Raw genomic sequence first — 13,441 nt, forward strand, 5'->3', positions numbered from 1 at the left:
TGAAATCAAAGAGGCTGGCATCATAACGCAGCAAGCTAATCCTTCACCTTTGACAACAGCATTGTATACAGGCACGAGTTTCTGTCCTAGCTGATCCAGTTTCTTTTCTTTCTTTCTCTACATCTATTTTCCTTCCTTCTTTTCTTCTTTCTTTTCTTTTCTTTTCTTTTCTTTTCTTTTCTTTTCCTTTCTCTTTTCTTTTTTCCTTTCTTTTCTTTTTCTTCTTTCCGTCCTTTGCTTTCTTCCTTCCTTTCTCTCTCTCTCTCTCTCTCTCTCTCTCTCTCTCTCTCTCTCTCTCTCCTTCTCCCTCCCACCCTTAATTTATTTGTATTGGAAAGGTCAATTTTACAGGGAGAAGAGAAGACAGACAGAAAAATCTTTCATCTGCCAAATCTTTCATCTCTCTCCAAGTGGCTGCAATACATGTTGAACTGAGCTGATCTGAACCCAGGAGCCAGAAACATCCTCCAGGGTACAGAGTCCACATGGGTGCAGAGTTCCAAGGCTTACAGCTAACTGCTGCTTCCCCAGGCCACAAGCAGGGAGCTGGATGGGAAGTGGAGCAGCCAGGACACAAAGAGGGATCCTGGCACTTAAAAGGGGAGGATCAGTCAAGTTTACCAGACTATAAAATGGGAAATCAATCCCATTATATATATATTACTATGAAACTATGCCATATATGCTAAATACTCAGAAATATTAGATGGATTTGAATTACGCTGCTGATCCTCCATTGTTACGAATAATTGACGTTATTACATGCTCTTTGCAAAAATGCAGAATACAAGTACTCATGCACAATTTCTGAGCTTCTACTCAATATATTGTCTATAGATATCATAGTAAAGTATAAGATAGCTCATCCCTATAAACTCAAGCTGACTTTCGTATTACAAAATCCCCAAGGAACTTGAGGACATCTCTAATCCTGGAAAATTACTTACTGCACTACCTAGAATCCAGAGTCATAAGTTACAACATCTTCTATTCTAAACTCTGCCACAAATGTTAAATTTCACACTCTGATCATGGTATCATATTTTCTAATCCTTATTTTTTCTCTTTTCTTCTTTATGTCCTTGACACTTTAGGTGACCACCCTTTTATAGTTCTCCCTTACTTTTGTTTTTAGAAAGATTTATTTGTTTGTATTTGAAAGGAAGATTTTACAGAGAGAGAAAGATAGACAGAGGTCTTCCATCCACTGGCTCACTTCTCACATGGCTGCATAGGCCAGAACTGAGTTGAATGGAAGCTGGGAGACATGAATTTCTCCCAGTCTCCTGTGTAGGGGCAAGGGTCCAAGGATTCAAGCCATCCTTTGCTGCTTATCAACCCTTAATATGTGAATGTGATCAGAAGTGGAACAGAACAGACACAAACTGGCATTGCACTAACATGTAGAGGGTTAGCTTGCTACACCACAGCATCGCTGCTTCAGCCTCCTCTCTTACTTGTGGTAAATGAACCAAATTATAATTAGTCAGTTAAGCATAAAATTTGTGGTGTAAGCCTTCTTTGCTCTGAATCTACAACTTAAATGCTAATTTTTACCATGGTTCTAACTTCAGATTTGAAGTTGTTTCAACTAAAAATAACAAATACAAGTGTAGTTCATGGTAATGTAGCTAGTAAGTAGAGATACTGGAAATTTCAGGTAACTGTATTCTAGATGCTTCAAAGAAGGCTCTATTAAAAAAACACTAAATATTCACAATAGAAGATAACTTTCATGCATCTGTGGAAGGAACATTTTAAATATATTCTTTTGTATTAATGATTAAGCAAAAAATTGGTCAATGAAATGCTTCTAAAGTGATTTATTATTCAGATATATGTAAAATGAAATATATACACATATAAATATATACATATGGGGAATAGTAAGCTTATCCTCATTACAAGCTTAGGTATAGAGTTATTGCTGTTGTCCAAGACAAATATAAATTGAGTAATTTGGAAAAAAATACACCTGTGTGAAAACATGATTTTTTTAATAATATATATAATTTCACAATGGGAAATATATAGTTTAGGATTATTCTAAGTATTTAATCATTAAACATGAAAGAATGTTATTATTTGTCAATGTAAAATAATTTCTCAATCTTATGTCTTCCCATGTGATCCCACATTTTACGTAGTCTGATTAGAAGTCACTCACATATCATATCTTCCTGCCCCATCTCCTCCCCTCTCCATCCACAACTTCATTCACTCATTACATGTCAAATACTGTTCAACAGTAAATATGACATCTTTTATTCAGATAATCAATTAGCCAAGATACTTACTGGAAAAGGGATTACTACAATGCAAATACATGTAAGTATATCCTCTAAGCCAGAAAAAAAGTTATAATGTTTTTGTTTATCCCTTTAATAACTTTATACAACTGGATATACAGAATATATACGTAAAGTTTTATTACAGTTAGTACAATATCTCTGAAATTCATTCCATACTTCTAAATTTTCATCTATTTGCATGTAATTAGAATGGTATCTGGAGACAGGAGAACATGTATATTCCATGAACCTTTTAAGCATTCAAAATCCTCAAATGTCTTGGCAGTTGTTGCAGCTTAAAATAGAAAAACCCTATCTTGTCCTATCTTGCCCTAACAGGGGCACTGGATCTGTGTCCAAATGACTTAGTGAAATTCAGTAAAGAACAATTTAACTCTGGAATGAAAAGGGTTATAAACATTGACCTTAAACTGGGCAAATTACCAGCTATTTTGAAAGTACAATCTATTGGCTTCTATTCAAATGAGCAACACTTAATGCTGGCAATACTGCCAAACTCTTTCTTTTCTCTATTCCCCTTTTCTTAGAGAAAGTGATTAATAGGCCAAGTCCAATGCCAGCTGGATACTTAAGAGCATCAAAGGTCCTCTATCAGGATTCAGAACTTGATATGGCATTGAAGCCACTATGCTAACAGATAACCTCTTCAACATTATAAATCAAAGACCTATGACCACATTAAAATTCTATCAGCCAGTATCAATACCCTGTGGTTTACAAAGTACTATTGACCTACCCCTGGGAGATGACTGGAAAGCTACAGATGCTCTGCTCTGGTTTGGGGCATGGAGCTACTTTTCACTACTGGAAATTATTCATCCATTACAATGCCCAATTCTCCTGCTTCTGTATCATTATTGATTTAATTTAATTGATTCATAAGGAAAAGCTAGAGGAGACTCCATATGTTGAACAAAAATAGAAGAAAGTGGGCCCAGTGCCATAGCCTAGCACACACCAGGATCCCATATGAGTGCCAGTTCTAAACCTGGCAGCCCCACTTCCCATCCAATTCCCCACCTGTGGCCTGGGAAAGCAGTTGAGGACAGCCCAAGACCTTGGGATCCTGCACCCACATGAGAGACCCAGAAGAAGCTTCTGGCTCTGAGCTTTGGATCCACACATCTAAGGCAATGGTGACCTCTTGGGGAGTAAATTATCAAACAGAAGATCTTCCATCCTTTCTGTCTCTCCTCCTCTCTGTATATCTAAATTTCCAATAAAAATAAATGAATCTTAAAAAAAAATAGAACAATGTGACAAGATCACAATAGATTTTGTCATTTAAACTATTTCTGTCATGTTTATCTTAATTGTGAAGTGCAAAATACTTCCTATATTCAAAATCCAAATATCCTTAAAATTGTAAAAAAATAACTAAGAATAACTAAACCAGTGAATTTCAAACTTTTTCTGCTAAAATCCAAAATAAGAAATATATTTGGAATCACAATGTAGCATATGTGCATACACACACAAAAATGCACACAAAATAATTGTAATCAACTGTAGCACTATACTATGCACAATGACAGAATTTAGTACATTTCATTCAAAACTGTCTTTGGTATCGAGTCCATTGTTTTCAACATGCACTAGCAGATTTTGTCCTGCAACTTAAAGTCACTGGAGATTCCCTATGTATATGTCTAAATCCAAAAAGATTAATTCAGATAGTAGAAAAAGGTGAGAATGTTGGCATGGATTCGCTAAGGAAAATTTCTATAAGCTTTAAAATATAATGTAGTACTGAAGATTGTAATTATAATAATCAAAATGCAAACACAAATAAAGAAACAAACAACAAATAGTTTCTCCCCTTCACCTATGTTTTCACTGATAGAGCAATGAAAAATTTAGTGGATTCGGTTCTGATAGATGCAAGGTACTTGCCAAGACCCTAGGAATAGATGAACAAGACTCATAATGATTACAAACTCACGTCATTTTCCAATCAAAATTAATACAGCAAAAAGTTGAAAACATTCTGGTACATCTGGTATAACCTTCAAAATTATTACTAATTTTCATTTTTAGAAAAAGAATTTTATTTTAATTGAAAGGCAAAATTACAGAGAGAGAAAAAGAGATGCAGAGAGACCAGTCTTCCATCACCTGGCTCACTCCTCAGACTTAACTGAGCCAGATCCAAACAAGAAGCCTGAAACACCTTCTATTATGGGTATGGGTACACCCTGCTGCTTTCACAGGTACATTAGCGGGGAACTGGTTTGGAAATGGAGCACCCAAATCTTGAAAAGGAGTCCTTTGGGGATGGCTAGTATTGCAAACAACTGGTACAACGATAGCCCCTATTATTTAATGTTCTCAAAAATCTTGTAAATTAAATCACATGTTTTCCCTTTAACAGGTACACAGGAGCAATTAAAACCCAATTTGATATGACGATGACTAAACAGAAAAAAAAAAACTTTTGCTCTCTGATAGTGTGGGCTATTCTTATTTCCATTGGTTAATATGACACATAAAATGACTGACAAAATAGTAGGTGACCCAATTAAAAATGTATTCGGGAAAAGTAATATGGTAGGTAATATGATGCTCACAGGCAAAAAAGAAGTACAATTAATTTTATTTTCTCATTTACACAGAAAAGTATCAATGAAAATCTTTAATGGATCAACAAACCATGAGAGACATGGAATGGCAAGGATCCAGATATTCAACTTCCTACCTAATTCAAAAATCTTCTTTAGAGCAAGCCTCAAAGAGGGTTATTTTGTTAATGAGAATTTTTAAATTACTTTCTTGAAAAGTTTTCTAGAAACGTACCAACAGCAGATCTTGATTGTAATTGCTCGTTCATTACAGAGCAGATACCTACGTTAAATATCTGTTAGAAAGTGTCCTATAGAAAAAGAAGGTCATCACATTATCTAATATCATTATAACATTGAAGAATTGAATAAAAAATCACATTTATGCTTCCTTTAGCTCCTCTAATTAAGATCTACAATATGTTAATCAGTGCCATTTTGAAACAAGATTTTTTTTATAGAAGTGGTCTAATTTCTAATCAAATGACACATTGGTTTAAGAGTCTAATTCTTACAACTTCCAAACATCCGAATCATGGGTATTATAATTATTGTAGCTATAGTTACAGTCATACACCCCAAAAGACACTGGAAACTTTGATTAGCTCCTCAGGATTAGTTCCTATTTGATTAGTTCCTATTGATTTCAATAGGTAATGTTACAGGGATTGTTTAGTATTTTTATCATATATCCACAAGCAGAAATTAGTCTTCTCTTTTCCTCAAAGAAAAAGGATAGGTTATTATCAGATATTATCAATATATATTGATCAACTTCATCACCATGTATTTTTTTCTGGTGAAGTTCTTTATTCAATTGTGTACTAATTCAGTATACATTTGGCTTATTATCCATACTATAGTCTGAATATGTAAAAAAAAAAACCCTGTTTCCATCTTCTTTCTTTATAATTGGCTTCAGTATTATTATAATTTAACTTCTATGTATATCTCCTTAAACACCTATTACATGCAATTCCAGTAAGCAACATTTATGATATCATAGACAAAACAGTAATTTAATCAAATACGATTAGAACCACTGAAGCAATTGCTTTTCACTGGGTATCAATCAGGATTCTATGAAAAACACTAAAGCCATTCCAGATACCTAAAACTGAGAAAAATTAGAAAGGAATTCACCATAAAGAGAATACAACTGCCAAAAGCCAAACAGATAACCGTAAGATAAGCCAATGGTTGATCACTGCCATTGCTTTTCCTAGGTTGAAAGGATAAAATTAAAAACAGTAAATAAAAATGAAAAAAAAAGTTATCACAAGCAAGATGAAAAAAAGTCTCCAGTGATAGATAAAAGCACTACTGGACTTTTCTCAAAACGAGAGAAACACACGGCCTTCCATCTGGTTATGCTCTGCCTTTTCCACACACTACCTTCTATTGGCCAACTACCACCTGAGACAGTTGACAAGGAAGACAGGGACAGGCCACCTCAAAGATCAGGTCCACACCATACCCAATAACAGCACAGAACAACAGCACAGAAAGGCAGAGGCCTGAAAAACGAGCCTGGTCAATCATGCCCAAAACTGACTCAGATCATGATTCCTTTATATTTCTTAGAAATGAAATACTGCAGAAGTATTCTATGGAATTGTTTAATTATAAAGCCAACCTATTTAAATTAAGTAGTTCATTAACTTAATGCTCAAAGATGTACAAATTCCATGGGTTTTTCAACACTTTTGACCTAAAAGACCTAGTAAAAACATGAACTAAATCTTAAAATACTATATTGGACAGGCGTTTTGACTAGCACTTAATTGCCGGCAGTAATATGCTTTCCATGTTGGATCATGTGAGTCAGAATCTTCCTTTCTGTCCAACTCCAGTTTCCTATTAATGTGTACCCTGGGAGAGAGCAGGGAACGGCTCAGGAAGCTGAATCTGTGCAACCACCATGAGGGAGATCTGAGCTCCTGGTCCTGCTGAGTTCCAGACCTAGTCCTAGACAGTACAGGCATTTGTAGAGTAAACCAGCAGAGAGAAACTCACTCTGCGCCTGTCTCTCTCTTTCTGTCGTGCCCTCTCTCAATTCTCATACAAATAAATAAATAAATGAACATTTGGAAAAAATTAAATTGAAATTATTTAAGAAACAATTACTACATATTCCTTGTACCATGTTAATGGAACCGTGAACATGCTAAATCACGACAAATAATGTGTTTTATTCTACATTCTTAAATACTTTTTCCCAGGTTAATTGTTCACGACAGATTCTTACCTTTATGATAAGGTAGAGAAAAGAAATTTTAAAATATTTCCTCAATGTAATAAGCACCTAACTTTTAAATAATTCCTAATGTTCTAAGTTGACAACTCGTATCTTTGGACACTATATTTGGAAAATACGATGAACGGATTTGTAGGAAGAGCTCAACGATGTGATACTGTCCAATACACTCTGCAAGCACAAGAAGACTGATTTTTTATTACCACTGGTAATAATGCACTTTTATATATAAATCATTTACCTTATTCTGGCCAACAACATAAATTTCAAACCAAAGCTTCAGTCCAACAAAAAGGTAAATGTATTACACAAATTAGCTGAGAAGTAATAAATATGTGTCATATCCATTTGTAAATCTAATAAAAGGTGAAGTTTCCAATTAAAGTTGCAAATATTGTCTGAGGAATAGGCCCTCGTGATTACACTAGGAGGATATCATAGCACTACTGTTCAAATGCACTGCATTAAAAAGTTATGCTAGGGCCCTGCGTGATGGCGCAGTGGTTAAGGTCCTCGCCTTGCACGCCCGGGATCCCATATGGGAGCTAGTTCTAATCCCAGCAGCCCCGCTTCCCATGCAGCCCCCTGCTTGTGGCCCGGGAAAGCAGTCGAGGATGGCCCAAACCTTTGGAACCCTGCACCCGTGTGGGAGACCCAGAAGAGGCTCCTGGCTTCGGATCAGCATAGCATCGGCCTTTGCGCTCACTTGGGGAGTGAATCATCGGACAGAAGATCTTCCTCTCTGTCTCTCCTCTCTGTATATCTGCCTTTCCAATAAAAAGTTATGCTAAACTTTGCTAAAGTAAAACAAGATAACACATCAAAGAAAAAAAAAAGTTTTTTTTTTTCCTTTAACTAAAGCATGACAAGCAGATAATAGATACTTTGGATCCGTATTAGGAAATCAGTTAAAAATGTACAAAATTCATACAGAAAGACTGAATGAGAAACTGCCAGAGTTGGCTTAAAAATGTTCAGAAACTGAGAGGATATTAATAAAAACACTCAGTGTTTTGTTTCCAAAAAAGAGTAAATGTTTTCAATCTGCTTACACAATGTAATTTGCTAATAATTTAATAATAAATCAACTGATTCACATTAAAGGAACTTAAAATTTACTAAAAAGAAGTCATTTGAAATTAATGCATTGAGTAGGTCTAAAACTATGAGGTAAGAAGGCGTGAACAGTGTGGTTCTACTACCTTCTGTGTCTGCAACCATTAACTGAGGTCCTTGATGTTTTACAGAAAAATAAAGCCAATGTTTTCATATATGGATTAAAGTCTTGTTAGGATTAAAATAGCATATGTGTCAAATGTAGTGATACTTAAAATTTATGTTTAATAAGTTAATGGGAACACTGATATTTATTAGAAAGGTACAATGTACTTCAGATTTCCTGAATTCCCTGAAACCTAGGTTCAAGTAAGGAAGATATCAGGCATTTCTAAATTGAATGAATGCATCATTAAACATTAAGAAGTTCCAAATAGTCCAAGTGAATCCGTCAGTGATTTTGGCAATGAAAATTATTATCAGAGGGAAATGACATCTTGACATTTAATAGTTGGCTTCACTAACCTGAAAAGACAAAGTGAAATAATAAAGGTGTTGAAATTATTAAATGGAACTTCATTATACATCCTCTATTTAGGCTAACCTGAGAAGACAATTTACAAAGTGATAGACACAGTAGGTAGATAACAGAATGAATTTCCTTTGGGCAAGTTAACTACACTTATAAAAACTGTGGTGTTATTTGATTCTCTTATCAAAAACAGGCATATTGGCACTTCTGACAGAAATATATCATTTGACCTTTAAACTTTTATTTCATTACTGTAAGCACAAGCAACAGAGGCACTGCCTGGAGTGTTTCCACTTTTAGGCCTCTAGCACTTAAAGTTACTGGATAACTGTTATAACCCTATTTGCTCTTCATTACAGACACTTCGAAAACCATGTTACATTAATAATTAGAATATTCTATGTACTGCTGGATAGATGATATAATGTGATTAAGTGTTCTAAACACTCAATTCTGATACTTTGGTAGCAAGGATGTATACACATAAAGAGCAGATGACTTGCATGATTTGTTTTCTAATGAATTAGATCATAATATCAAGTATGGGCTTAAATACACAAAACAAAACAAAATATCACACTGTAAGATTATCACTGGAAAATAACACTTGAAACGCCCACACTCAGTCGATACACTGTTTTTCGGCCTATGAGCAGAGCAAACACCAGTTGCAGAAAAGTCAAGAGAAAAAAGCCTGACACCATTAAGCACTTTCTTCTAAAGGAAAACAAAATATGTTGTAACTAAACTTATTAAGTTTCGAAGCTATGGTCAACAATTGTATACTTAGAGAAATACGGAATGATAGCAAAGAAATGAAAATGGGTAATTCAGATCAAATTTCTGGTTCACATGACAAAAATGACTGTTTATTTAAAAACCTAAAAGTAATTGATCAGAAACACCATTAAGAGGAAAAGCGAATTGCCTACTCTTTAGGAAGTTTAGAAGTCAGAAGTTTTCCTAAACTGTTAGTACAGAACTCAGGATATAACTTAGAAATTGACAAGATACACTGCACAGAAAAGTAACAAAGGACTGTATCACACTGATACTAAAACACTGTCCACATACATTAGGGATGCTCCACTGTTGAAAGTATAGACTAAGCTCAACACAGATTTCCTGGAAGCAGCAAGTAGTCCAGCTACTGCTGTCTCCCACAGTGTGTCCTAGACTGTTCGTCAAGATGCAAAATGTCAACACACATCAGCACAGAAGTGTACCAAATCCCTGTGCTGAACACTGTAAGGTTTTCTTCTAAGTAATATGCTGCTCTGTACATGCATACAATGCAGCTCCCATGGCGCATGTCTGCAGCCTCTCCAGGCAGTGTTTTGTTCTTAATCACTTTGTTCAAACTTCTAAAACAAACTTGATATAATCAGAAAATACGTATTCAACTTTACACCCTCCGTGTAACAGAGTTCCTCTCTAGTACCAACAATGAAAAGTTATTTTACTAGCATCTGTCAAAAATATGTGTTAGTTTATATGCACTCAGTTGTATTCATGGCAAAGACTACATCATTACAAAATATGTTATCAATGTATATTATAAATTACATTGCTAAATTTTCAAATTTGGAATCATGTTTCATAAACGTAAGTCATACACCACACCCACACCACTAAATCTGAAATGTTCCACAATTCAAGCAGAAACACGCTTCACTCTCACCTTACACATGCCATGTACACTGATTTTGTGCCATCCATACTTACAAGTCAACCACCACCCAGTGGAGAGAAAAAATATCTTTCAAGGGAATATGAGATGTATGTCAGGTAGAGGTGTCAGGGGGGAAAAAAGGGCCCTTAGCCTTGTTTCCATCTAAACACTGCTGATCAGCAATTGTTATTTTCAAAGAAGAGGAAATGTTTGCAGAAACCCACTGTGTAGCATTACGAAGGGGTGAAACTAGGCTATGAATTTTCATTAATGATAAATTATTTCAGTGCTGGAGTTAAGTGAGGAGCAGGTAAACAGAGACAATGAGAAAAAGAAAACTGAAGACAGAAGAAACGTGGGTGGGAAGGAAGAAGGAAGAGAAAGGGAGTGAGGGAGAGGAGCGAGATAAAGGCAGCGTGTAGACATGAGTGAGTGGCAGCGTGCTACAGGCAAGGAGTGATGTGTTTCAAAGAGTACGAATCTGAATTACAGTGGTTGTCAGAGCATGGAAGTGTCAGCATATGCGAGGATGCCAGAGAGTGTGTGAGGGGGTGTGCTTACGGAAACGTAATTCATGGAGCTGAGAAAATTGTCCTGGAAGGGGAAGTGGGAACAGGTATGTATGTGTGTGACACAGGTGGGAAAGGTCTGCAGATTGGGATGGGAAATGAGAGTTCAAAAACGGAAGATAAGGCACACACAGCAGTGAGGAAGAAAAAATAGGGGAAACGTAAAAGAGGAAGAGAGAAAAGGCAGTTAAAACGAGAGTCAGGATTTAGAAGAGTAGAGCTTTCAAAAAAGGAAAGAAAGCAGGAAAAGAACAGTAGTAACAAAACCGGAACAGATGAAAACAGGCAAGGAGGGAAAAGATAACAGGGAAGGAAAACATGGGGATCTCTAGAGGAGGGGGAAAGTGAAGAAGCTGTGTAAGCAGAGAAAGCTGAGGCAGACTCTGAGCCCAAGTGTCCAAGGGAAAGGGAGAATTAATGTGAACGGAGGGCCAGCAGTTGGAAAAAGTCGCTAATGGGAGAGTAAGACAGAAAGCAACCTGATAAACTTGACAGACACTCCTCGAGTACCCCGTGGCAGTAAAACAGAGACCCCACGAATGAAGTTGCAAAGTGACACCTGCCCCTCCTCTGAACCTGACACTTGACTCACCCCGGGGCTAGCAGACATTCGCAAAGTGCTTCAGCGGCATGCGTCCAGCTCGCTACCTGCCCCAGCCTGTCGGGGCCCGGGGCCCGGGGCTCGGGGAAGCCTCGGTACCTGGGTGCTTGAGAGTTAGGGGTCTTTGGACGGTGAGCCACACCAGTCATACCGCTCTGGGCCAAAAAGCAAAGAGGGTGGAGAGAAAGACAGAAAGACAGACGGAGACAAGTACAAAAAGCACGCCGAGCCGTCTCCTACCTAAGCACCGCCGTGTCCCCTTTTCTGACCATCATGTTGTCCACGGCCGCCCAGGGGAAGTCCACACTCTGTCCAGCCGGGAGGCAGGAGGGCAGCAGGCAGCACAGGCTGAGGAGCACCGCCGCCAGCCACTGGTTCGAGCAACAAGCACCCTGCACCAACAGCATCATGTCCATCCCTGCTAGGGCTGCTCACTCTCCAGCAGCTCTCAGCTCGCACTCCCCCACCCCCTGGTGCTGGCGAGTCTTCCCAGGAACCAGGCGGCACGCCACAGGATTTTTTTTTTCCTTGGGTGGGTGGGTTTCTTTGCTTTCTTTCTTCTTCCCCCCTCCTAGTTGTTGGGTGTTGTTTCTCTCTCTCGTTTGTTTGGGTTTTTTTTTTTTTTTGTATTGGTTTTTTGGCTTTTTTTTTTCTTCTTCCTCTCCTCCTCCTCTTCGCTTTCCCTCCCTCCCTCCCTCCCACCCCCTGACTCCGCACTACACCTCCTTTCGGTTGCTTTTGGCCGCGTCCGGAGTGTGTCTAATTCTCGGGCGGCTCGCACACCATCTAGCGAGGAGGCGAGCGCGCCGGCGAGTGAGGGAGGAGGCGCGGCGGCGGCAGGGCGAGCGGCGGCTGCAATCCTCAGCAGCAGGGGCAGCGGCGGCGGCAGAGGCAGCGCGGGGCGCAGCGGCGGCCGGCGGCCCCCGGGCTCGCGCGCGTTGCCAAGCGGCCGTTTCCTTAGCAACCCCGCCCGGGGACTGGGATGGAACGGGGAGGGAGGGGAATGAGAGAGAGAGAGAACAAGAAAAAAAAAAAAAAAAGAAATGCAACAAAAATCAAGAAGAGGTCCTTTTCAGGCAAACTGAGGAAAAAGCTGCGCCGCAGACCTGAGCCTTCCTCACGGTGGTGGCGCCACAGGGACGCTCTGACAGAAAAGTCTCTGTGTCGGGGCTGGAGGGGCCAGAGCTGAGGTGCGCTTTGCTTTCCCTCTCTGGCGCGTTTCACCTCTCGAGGCACCGTAAGTTTGAAGTCCTCCAAGTTGTGTTCGGCGCCATCATTAACGCGGACGACTGAGTTTTGGGTTTTGGTGTAGAAAGGAAGCCCGCCCCGCGTTACAGTTAACAAGCTGCCAACTAGTTCTTTTCGTTCCCCTTTTCGGGAAGAGGCAGGGCGGGCGGCCGCGGGCGCTGCCTTTGGCAGAGACCCAGGAGCAGCAGGGGGTGGGGAGGCGGTGCGAGGCCTTGCGGTAGAGCAGCTGGCTTGTCTATGGGGTCGGTCGGCAAGGATTGGAGGACGCGCGTCGGTTCAGTGTACGTGTTGACACCAAGTTGTGCGCGTGGTGTGTGTGTGTCTCCGTGTGTGCTGGGGTGTCAACATGAAGCGTGTGAGTGTGCGCGCGCGCGTCTGTGTGAGTGCGGAGCGCGCCGCCCCAGTGCGCGCGCAGGATCAGTGCGCGCGCGGCACGCAGGCGCGCTGCGAGGAACCTGGCGGGTGTTGCTGGATGCGGAGTCGGGAGGACTGCAATCAAGCGTTTTAATTGTGTAGCGCTCGGCAGTCCCGTTATGTAAGAGGCAGTTTAACCCCTTGTAGCCTGTCGGGCAGAACGTTCTGCGCACCCGAATCCAAGCACGGCTAGCTGAGTTGCTACGTTTGATGAGTCGCAGG

At 39.5% G+C, this 13,441-nt stretch overlaps 1 protein-coding gene across 2 annotated transcripts in view; it reads right to left on the reverse strand.

Moving 5' to 3' along the window:
* Positions 1–12,157, reverse strand: part of NEGR1 (neuronal growth regulator 1) — an 808,008-nt gene extending 795,851 nt beyond the window's left edge. The window contains exon 1 of one of the 2 annotated variants that reach the window (XM_040987281.1): positions 11,798–12,157. In XM_040987281.1, the coding sequence (XP_040843215.1) occupies positions 11,798–11,973 (176 nt within the window). In that variant the 5' untranslated portion in view covers positions 11,974–12,157. The remainder of the gene's footprint in view (positions 1–11,797) is intronic. The other variant, XM_040987282.1, reaches the window with a different exon arrangement.
* Between the last annotated feature and the right edge of the window lie 1,284 nt (positions 12,158–13,441).

Source organism: Ochotona curzoniae, unplaced genomic scaffold (genome assembly GCF_017591425.1).
Source record: "Ochotona curzoniae isolate NIBS_2020 unplaced genomic scaffold, NIBS_Ocur_1.0 contig_4612, whole genome shotgun sequence".
Taxonomy (NCBI): Eukaryota; Metazoa; Chordata; class Mammalia; order Lagomorpha; family Ochotonidae; genus Ochotona; species Ochotona curzoniae.